This window comes from Capra hircus, chromosome 11 (genome assembly GCF_001704415.2).
Source record: "Capra hircus breed San Clemente chromosome 11, ASM170441v1, whole genome shotgun sequence".
Classification (NCBI taxonomy): Eukaryota; Metazoa; Chordata; class Mammalia; order Artiodactyla; family Bovidae; genus Capra; species Capra hircus.
This window is the reverse complement of record NC_030818.1, coordinates 47223048-47233463: the sequence shown is the minus strand read 5'-3', so window position 1 is coordinate 47233463 and position 10416 is coordinate 47223048. Positions and strand designations below refer to the sequence as shown.

The 10416-nt window shown below is 49.3% G+C and overlaps 1 protein-coding gene across 1 annotated transcript; it reads right to left on the bottom strand.

Moving 5' to 3' along the window:
• FOXI3 (forkhead box I3) lies at positions 3374 to 9740 on the bottom strand. Its single transcript, XM_018055350.1, is given in 3 exon segments — positions 3374 to 6047; positions 9102 to 9489; positions 9492 to 9740. Coding segments are annotated over 3 exon segments (1263 nt in total). The 3' UTR covers positions 3374 to 5421.

Genomic DNA, 10416 nt, shown 5'->3' with positions numbered 1-10416 from the left:
GTGTGTGTGTATGTATGTGTGTGTGTATAGTGGTGCTAGTGGTTAAAAAAACCCACCTGCCAATGCAGGAGAGGAAAGACAAGTGTGATTCCTGGGTCAGGGAGATCCCCTGGAGGAGGGCTTGGCAACACACTCCAGTGTTCTTGCCTGGAGAATCCAAAGACAGAGAGCCTCGAGTGCTACAGTCCACAGGTAAAGAGTTGGACAGATGGGAGTGAATTAGCACACAGTGCATTTTAGGGCTGTGCCTGGCACCTGAGTTATTGTAATGCTTACTTTTTTTTAAATGATAAAGCACTGTCCTCCAGGCCTCCCAGGGGGTTGGCGTTGATCCCGAGACATTATGAATTAAAAGGCTGGGAGGAATTCCGTAGGTATCAGGTCTTTTTTGACCTTTTGTTTCTTTTTGTTTTCAGACCTGATAGGAAATTCCTTCTTCCTTCTGCGGTGCCAGCCACCCAGCCACGAACCCAGCTGACTGCTTTCCATGATAAAAGGCAAGGCCACAGGCCCCCAGGTCTCTACCCCAGAACCAGCAAATCCCTGCCTCAGGAAACAAGCACAGGTTTCTTTTTCATTAAAAACCTCAAGGTTTTAGCTACTGGGACAGCTCAGGAAGACAAAGGGGGAAAAAACCACAGATACTAAAGCTTCAGGCTCTTTCCAAGTTTGGGAAAGTCTGAGGAAGGCAGAGAGTCACAGTAGAGGAGCTTCCTCTGAAGGTCAGTGGCGGTCTTACTTCCTCAGGGGGGCCAAAGTTTGGCCTTGCCTTTTTGCCCTGAGCGCAAGGAGGAGCTTGGGGAGGGGTTGGGGGCAAAGGCACACAGCCTCTGTGTTCCCCGGCTGTCTTTTCCCAGTAAGCTCTAGAATGAGATGAAGGATCTAAAAGTATCAAGAAGGAAACCTGAAACCTACTTATTAGTTTTTCAAACTCTCCTTTGCCCCTTTCTTATTCTTAAAGATACACTAGGTCCTAGAAGGCAGAAAGTGTTAGTCGTTCAGTGGTGTCTGAGTCATGTCTGACTCTTTGCACCCCATGGACTGTAGCCCGCCAGGCTCCTCTGTCCCTGGAATTCTCCAGGCAAGAATACTTTAGTGGGTAGCCATTCCCTTTTCCAGGGGATCTTCCCGACCCAGGGATCAAACCCAGGTCTCCTGCATTGCAGGTAGATTCTTTACCATCTGAGCCACCAGGGAAGCCCAGAGAGCTGAAAGGTAGCTACTTTAAGTTAGCCATGTGCCCAGAGGTCCTCAGCTTGGGCTGGAACTTGACACCAGGCTCTGGTCTCTGGGAGAACCCTGGAGAAAGAAGGTTGCTTTAACTTCATGAGGTGGGGGTGGGGGTAGGGAGAGAGGGACATCTTTTCCTCTGTACTGTCTCAAACAATGGAAATCACAGTCTAGCTCAGGTCCAGAATTTCTGACCTGTTTCCCAGGGAGAACATGTCACAGATGCAGGAAATTGGTGCCAGTTGGAGTGCTGGTACAGACTTTGACCTGGAAACATCACAGGCAGAGGCAGCTCTGTCTCCTTCCCTTTAATCCCAGGCCCAGCAGGAGGCACAGCTTGCCCCCCAGCACAGCTTCTTTGGTTCCTGTGAGGACTGAGCCACCCTGCTGCCCATTGTGGTTGTTTGGAGAGCAGAAGTGGATTCTTCTCTTTGCCTTTGTTCTCATAAATGCCATCTTTCTGGCATTTCATAGCTATCAAATACCCAGATCTAGATGCTTCCAAATATAGGCTCATCACATTCTTTTAATATGTCTTTCTTTCCAAGATATCCTTAAGCCTGTCCTCCCCATCACCATCCCTATCAAACAGTAATAACCCAGATAGTTTACTTTTGTTTGGTCAGAATTATTCCTAATCTAGGTCTCTATTAATAGAAATAATCAGATGCCAAGAAGGAGGTTACCATAAGCATTTCTATAACAGGCAACTGAAATATGGCAGGCGTCTACCTCCAGTGTGACAGGCAAACAGATAATCCTCAGTTCTGAGAAATGCCTCAATGATTGGGCCAATCCTGCTCACAACTCATTTAAGTCATTCTCCCCCAAACTCCCCTCCTATCCAGACTGCCACGTAGCATTGAGCAGAGTTCCATGTGCTATACAGTAAGTAGGTCCTTGTTGGTTATTCATTTTAAATATAGCAGTGGATACGCTTATATATGGCTGAGTCCCTTCACTGTTCACCTGAAACTATCATTGTTAATCGGCTATACCCCAATACAAAATAAAAATTTTTTTAAAAGAGAGAAAAGCCATTTCACAGGACAGAAACCGTCTTGTACCAGAGTCCTTATTCATTCTGAGCTCCACTATTAAGGACTGTGTGGGGGACTGAGGGAGTTCCATTTTCTTATTGGCAAATTAGGAGGGTGCTGGTCTAGATCAGTGGTTCTCAATCAGATCTAATTTGCACCCCCCTACCCACCCTGGGACATTTGTCAATGTCTCAGGGCCTGGGAGCAAGGGCTGGGGGGTTTGGGTCTGTGTGTATCGGGGGAAGGAAGAGGGGAAGTGTTTCCAGCCTGCTACTAAACATTCTGTGATGCACAGGGCAGATTCTACAATGGATTATCCAGCTCCAAATATCTACACTGCTCATGTTGAGAAACCCTGGGCTAGAAACCTTATCTTTCAGTTTTTTCTAGTTGGGGCCAAATTCAAGTTTTCTAGCTGACTTCTTTGGAGACGATGGGCTGCCTGTACCCTCCATGAGGACCACAGCATTGAAAGCCAGAGTTCCCCCTGAGGAGTGTTGCCAGCTGGAGAGGTCTTGTGTGTTAGCTGCTCAGTCGTGCCTGACTCTTTGCGACCCCATGGACTGTAACCCGTCAGGCTCCTCTGTCCTTCATGGGATTCTCCAGGCAAGAATACTGGAGTGGGTTGCCATTCCCTTCTCCAGCGGATCTTCCTGACCTAGGAATCAACCAGGAGTCTCCTGCATTCCAGGATTCTTCACCAGCTGAGCTAGACAGAAACATTACTCTGTTAAAATACAAACAAGATGCTCATGTCTAGAGATCCTCCAGAACTGTTTCATTCCAATCCCTTAGGATGTGGGCAGGTAGAACAAGTCCAATAAAGAAATTGGGATGGGTGGAGGATATATATATATAATTGAGTCCCTTCACTGTTCACCTGAAATTATCACAATATTGTTAATCAGCTATACCCCAATGCAAAATGCTTTTGGCATTAAGAATAAATAAAATTTTATAAAAGAAAAAAAAAAATCAATTGCTTGCTCTCTCAACACACAAAAATCCGGTAGCAATTTCTGTGCCTACAGCTCTATTCCTTTATAGAAAGAAGTTAAAGATAGGAAAACAAGATGCCTAAAAAGAAGCCAGAGGTCATCCCACTTCAAGTTTATTTTATGTGATTTCCAGCATGCAGTGTGCTTTCTTGGGGAAAAAAAAAATCATCCCAGTTCACATTATAAATTAATTTACAAATATAGAATTGTGTTAGAAACAATATTTATAAAAGCCCATACAATTTTTCACATACAAAAATATCCATAGAAAGTGGGTTTTCTGTACACATAGTATGAGGGTAGGTAGTTTCTTTGGTTGTCTTCCTGTATAATATTTAAAAAGTAATGTTGACATTATTTATACCTCAATAGACTATTTTTTACAAAAATAATTTTCTATATGTATTATTTCAAACTTCCAATTTAACAATAATGCTGTGAATCTCAAATAATATACAGGGAAAAGTTAACAATTTTTTTACAATTAATTTGTGTTCCTTTTCCTAAAAAAATTAAAAAACTAGCAATGTTCCCATCAAAGACCAAACATGGTACAAGGGTAATTCATAGGACATTAACTTCATCTTAATGCATCACTATTCCAATAAAATCACACTATCTGCACTAACACTTTTTGGATAAGTTCAAACTGTGGCTGAGTGTCTGCCACATACAGACATTCTATTGGGCACCAAGACGGTGACCATAAAAACTATTCAAATGACACCTCCTGAGAAGTAAAAGGGAGTGTTAAAATATATTACATTAAAAACAATTTTTTGACCACAAATGTTTTCTTTTAAAAATAAAAATTCCATTTAAAAACTATTTTTAATAAAATACTAAAACTTTGCTTCAAAGATGAAAAACCCAGGACATATGCTAAAAAAGACAGGATATCAGTTAACTAGGACGGTCACCAGATTTCAAAAATATGGCAGCAAAAGTGAGGAAGAGCTGGTGTCCATCCTTGCTGCTCAGAATATCCCAAGAGATACTGATTTCAGCCAGAATCTTTGGTCAGATGAAACCTAGCTCATTACTACTCCTTAGACACCACTTAGTCTGTCTGCCTGTTAATGCCTTTGTTTTTCAGGGACTAAAACACAAGGTTACAAGCACAGACTCTGGAGCCAGAGTACGTTAAAACTGGATCCTGGCGAGAGCTCCCTGGTGGTCTAATGATTAGGATTTGGTGTTTTCTCTGCTGTGGCCTGGGTTCAATCCCTGATCCAGGAACTGAGGTCCCACAAAGCACACAGTGCAGCCAAAAAAACAAAACAAAACATAAAACTAAACGCACACACACACAAACAAAAAAATCAAAACTAGATCCAGGCTTCATGACTTACTGTTTGGACCTAACATCTTGGCAGTTTACTGCCACCATACAGAAAACAAGGGGGAGTAACAATACATTTGTCCCAAAGTTGTGAGGATTAAATGAGCTAATATACGGTAAGTGTCTAGAACAATGCCTGGCACACAGGGTATTATCTGGGCACTTCTATCGCTATTAATGTCTGACACATCCCTGACACTAAGCATAAATAGAGCTGATCTGTGAGCTGGGTAGAGAGCTCAAGGATTTGCGGTGCTTTCTAGCACAGTATTTGAAAAACTTTCCATTAGCAACAAAGAGGACAAATGGAGGTTTCCTGGGAAAATGCAGGTCTCTTGACTTTTCTAGAAAAAACAGAATGCTGCCAGGCAGAGAAGACCAGTTGCCCACAGCAGCCTGCAGCTGGTCAGTCCCAACCATTCCCTGCTGCTTCCAGTGCCAACTGTTACTTTTTCTGACCCAGTAACTTCATTCACTTGTTTTTGCAGCTGAAGTCTGTGCCCACTGGACCCTGTGACCCTGATACACAGTGACGAACAGACAGACATGGTCCCTGCCATCACAGGGCTCTCGGATACCATCCCAGAACAGACTGGACTGGATTTCTCTCCAGGGAGGCCCTTTATCCAGAGAAAGCTTGTCGGGTAAAGAAAAAGTTTGCATCTACACGCTGTTCCAAGTGTGGTCAGTGGACCTTGCCAGGAACTCTGGAGAAAATGCAATCTCAGGTCCTGCCCCAGACCTACTGCCTGGAGATCTGTATTTTCATGAGATCTCAGGTGTGCAACGGCTGAGTCTGGGAATTGGGGCTCTATACTTCAGAGCCCTCCCGAGGGTAGATGAGGCTGTTGACCATGCTGAAGTTGTAGAAAGGGCTGCCAAAGGGGCTGCTAGGGGCCCCGCTGGTGCTGGCGGGGAAGGGGCCGTAGTAGGAAGATCTCTGGCTGCTGCTGCTGCTGGAGCTGTGATTCAGTTGCAAGGGGTCTGACGAGGGCTCCGGGACGGAGCTGGGGGGAAACACGCTGCCTGAGGACACCTGGGGCCCCTGGATCCCTAGAGGGCGGCCGCCAGGGAGTGCCCGCTGCGTGCTCCCACTGCTACTACCGACGCTGAGGGTGCTGAGGCTGCTGAAGAAGCTGTTCAGGCAAGGGGTGGAGGAAAGCATGGACACTCCCGGTGAGGAGGCAGTACTCTTGGTGTCCTCAGGAGGCTCTGGGGACTGGGAGGGTCTCAAAGAGGCAGGGGCATTGTCTCCATCTGGCTTTCCACCCACTCCAGACCCCAGCCCCGGGGAGATCCCTTCTTCTGATTTCGAGGTCCCCACGGCCACCGAGGGGGTGCTGCTGGCTTCTGAGCGGCGCTTTCGCTTCCGACGGAAGTTCCCATTGTCAAACATCTTCTCACAGTTCGGATCCAGGGTCCAGTAATTGCCTTTCCCTGCAAAGATGAGAAAGATAGGTTAGAGGAGGAGGTGTACATGCCCATGTTATCGTTTAGTCACTAAGTCATGTCCAGTCCTTTGGCAACTGCATGGACTGTAGCCCTGCCAGACTCCTCTGTCCATGGGATTCTCCAGGCAGGAATACTGGAGTGGGATGCCATTTCCTTCTCCAAGGGATCTACCCGACCCAGGGATCAAACCCGCGCCTCTGGCAACGGCTGGCGGATTCTTTACCACTGAGCCACCAGGGAAGCCCCACATGCCCAGCTTTGAGATGAGGGAGGCAGGCTCTCATGAAACTTGACAGAGATGCTCAATCCACTCTGTTGTCCTTTTGGGGGAAATGGCACTACTTGAACTTGAGCCTCTGTTTATCTATAAAAACAGGGATAAGAACAGTACTCACCTCACAGGTTGGCCGTGAGGGGTAAATGATAGATCTCCGCAAAGAAGTCATACACAGTGAGCAGTGAAAAGAAAAAGGTATCTATTATCATTATCATTTGCTGAAAGGGTATAATATTTGCCCCGAAAAAATACTCCACTGGAAAAATGCAACCTCCAATACCCAACCCTCTGCCTTGTCCAACAGAAGCAACAAGTTATTACTGAGCAATTGACTGTTCTAAACACACCTTGGATGGCATCTATTTGGAAGTACAAGGAAGCTCCATAACCATCCCTTGCCTTGGGCAAGAGGCACTCTTGCATGTCTTCCCAGCTTTTCCTCCACCAGGCCGATCTCAGAGACCAGGGCCCCATTTAATGCAAGCAATGCTAGTCTTCTGCTTAGAAAAACTCCCTCACTATCCAGCACAGTAGTCGTAAAAAATATCTGTCATCTTCGAGGATTTTTTCTCCCAACGGCTCTCATCACTTCTGGTAAAAAGAATCTTTGGCATTTGCAAATACCGTAAAGCACTTATCTTGTAGTGAGTTCTTCACATTGATAACTCTAGTTACTCCTCACGGCTCTTTGGAGACAGTGATATCATCGCCTCCATTCTTCAGATGGGGAAACTGAGGTGCAGACTGGTTAGCAACCTGTCATTTTCCCCGTTAGCAACGGTGTGTGCGTGCTTAGTTGCTCAGTCCTGTCTGACTCTGTGACCCTGTGGACTGTAGCCCGCCAGGCTCCTCTGGGCATGGGATTTCCAAGGCAAGGATACTGGAGCACCTTTTCCTTCTCCAGGGGATCTTCCCGACCCAGGGATCGAACCCATGTCTATCTACTGCATTGGCAGACTGATTCTTTTACCACTGCACCACCTGGGAAGCCCAGTTAGCAGTGGTAGGGCCAGGATTGTCTCTAGCAGGTTGTCTCTAGACTCAAGCATTCTTAACCACTACCACACACCCCTCCACATCCATTACCTCCACCAACACATTTTCTGCAAATAGCTGCAGAACAAAAACAATTCGCGTAACTACCATCTAAACAACCAATCATACCTACTCCTACCAGAATATTTATATTGTGTCACCTTGCTACCAAAAGCTTTGACAAGACACTGGCTCGAGATCCTCGACCTTTTTAGAAAGTCCAGGAGTGTACGTGACAATTGACATGATCACCTCAGGTGATTTAGAGTCCAAATCTGGGCAGGTGCATCTTGGAGAGCTGCGTGCCTTGTCCAGTAAAGTCACCACTACCCACACGTGGCTGCTGGACACGTGAAAAGTGGCTCGTAACAACTGAAATATGGTATAAAACATATACATAGGCTTTTGAAGACTTAGTACCAAAAGAATAATGTAATTAGCTCACAGATAATTTCTTATATGTTTTACATGTTGAAACGACATTTTGGGTTACTTTAAAAAATAAATTCTCACCATCTTTTTACTTTTTTTCACATGGCTACTAGACAATTTTTCAACCACGTGTAGTTTGTACAGCATTTCAACTGGAAAGCACTGCTCTTCGTTGGAAGGACTGATGTTGAAGCTGAAGCTCTGATACTTTGGCACCTGATGCAAAGAGCCAACTCATTAGAAAAGACCCTGATGCTGGGAAAGATTGAAGGCAGGAGAAGGGGACGACAGAGGACGAGATGGTTGGATGCCACCACCTACTCACTGGACATGAGTTTGAGCAAGCTCTGGGAGATGACAAGGACAGAGAGGCCTGGAGTGCTGCAGTCCATGGGGTCGCAAAGAGTTGGACATGACTGAGCAACTGAATAACAACACAACTACTTCAGAGCATTTACATAATTTACAAAGAATCCTGTATCCCTCACTGATCCTTAGCCATTTCTGCACCAGGGGCTGGTCTCCTGCAAGACAATATTTTCCACCAACGCAGGGGGCTAAGGGATGGTTGGGGGCGGTGTGTGTGTGGGGGGTAGTCTTGAGTGCATTACTTTTATTGTGCAATTTATTTCTATTATTACTACATCGACTCCCCCTCAGATCATCAGGCATTAGATCCCAGAGGTTGAGGACTCCTGCTGTAGAAGGCAAGGAAACAGTTTTCTCTTTTCCCTAACCTGAGCCTCACCCCACACCTAGTCAGTCCTGAGCTCCTTCAGAAAACCTCCAGTAAGAATCTGTTTCTGAAACTTTTGAGCTTTTCTTCACCTCATTCCTCAGCTAAGAGGGAAACCACTAACAAGCCACTATCACCCAGCCCTCCTCACCTCCGGGGCTTAGATCCGCACGAAGCGCATTTGGGGTTTACATTTTTACATTTCCAAACAGATAAGGTTCGAAACGCATCTACGTACAGAGGGTACCAACTCCCGGTCTCTCCCCACCTCACTCTCCTGAAATGTGATGGGATTCTTGGCTCATCTGAATCTCTTTACAGCCATCCCTTATCTGAGAGCCCACCCGTGTTCTTATTCCTAATCCGTTTACCAGTAACTCGACCCTCCCTTCAACCGCGTAAGGAACACCACTCAGGAGTGACTTTCGGCTTAAGGATTCAGGCTTTTTACCTTTATCCCACCCTGGCCTGCCTCTGCGTGTGCGTGAGTTGCGGGGTGGGCGTAGTGGGGGGCGGGTGTGGGTAAGGGACCGGCCGGGAAGCACCTGTCCGCCCTCACCTGGGTCGTCCTCGTCGCGGGGCACCTTCTTGAAGCAGTCGTTGAGAGACAGGTTGTGGCGGATGGAGTTCTGCCAGCCGGCCTTGCTGCGCTGGTAGAAGGGGAAGCTGTCGGCCACGAACTGGTAGATGTGGCTGAGCGTGAGCTTGCGTTCGGGCGCGCTCTGGATGGCCATGGCGATGAGCGCCGAGTACGAGTAGGGCGGCCGCACCATCTTCATCAGGTCCTCGCGGCTGGCCATGGACAGCCAGCCCAGCTCCCCTGGCGCCGCGGGCCCGGCGGGTGAGGCGGGCGCGGCGGGCGCGGGCTGCGCGAAGGGCCGCTGAGCGCAGGCGAAGGTGCCGGCGGCGGTCGGCGGCTGCAGGAAGGGTCCCGGCGCGCCCCCCGGGGCGGCGGCGGCGGCGGCGGCGGGGCGCCCAGGTACGCGGCGGCGGCGGCGGCGGGGGAACCGCCCACGGCCGGCCCGTTGAGCCACAGGTAGGGGTTGGCGGCGGCGGCTGGCGGCGCGGCGTAGTCGGTGAGTCCGTAGGGCGCCCGGGCGGGTGCGGGGGCGCCCGGGGCGGCGGCGGCGGCGGCGGCGGTCGAGGGCAGGCCGGGCTGCGAGTACACGCCGAAGTTGTCCCCGCAGTAGAGAGCCATGTCGGCGGCCGTCGGCTGGCGCGGCGCGGCGGCGGCGGCGAGGGGCGAGCGGGGCTGACCTCGCCGCTCGGGCAAGAGCATCCCTTTGGGGGCCAACCCTGCGGCCCTGGCTCGGCGACTCGAGTCTTCGGCGAGGAGGGGCGGGGACTGAGGGGTGAGCGCGGAGCGCCGACGAGCTAGCCTCTTATAACCGTCGGCGGCTCGGCTCCTCCCGGGCCGGTCCCGGGGCTGGGCGGCTGCCCGCGGGCCCCGGCTCTCCACGCCCCCGCCACGCCCCACCTGCCCGCGCACGCATCCCGGCCCAGCGCGCGGAAACCTCGGGCCGCCCGCCGCGCCTGCCCGGCCGCTGCCACCCCTCCTCTCCGGGCCGGGGTGGAACGGAGGGAGGTCGGGAAGAACCGGGGGAGGCCGGCGCCTCCGATATTCAAGCAACCTGTTCCCCATTCCTAACCATTGTGTCCTCAGCACAAGAACGAAATAACGAATATCAAAACAAAGAGAAAATCTCCAGGACGGTCCGACTGTTCTAAAAAGTTTGTGAGTTAACTCTGGGTGGCCGCTCAGCCCACCTGCCTGCCCCCGCCCCAACCTTTGATATTTCGACCTGGAGCCTCTACATCTTTTGTGATCAGTTGCAGGATTCACGTCCGGTCTCGACTGGTCGGCTCCCAGTCGA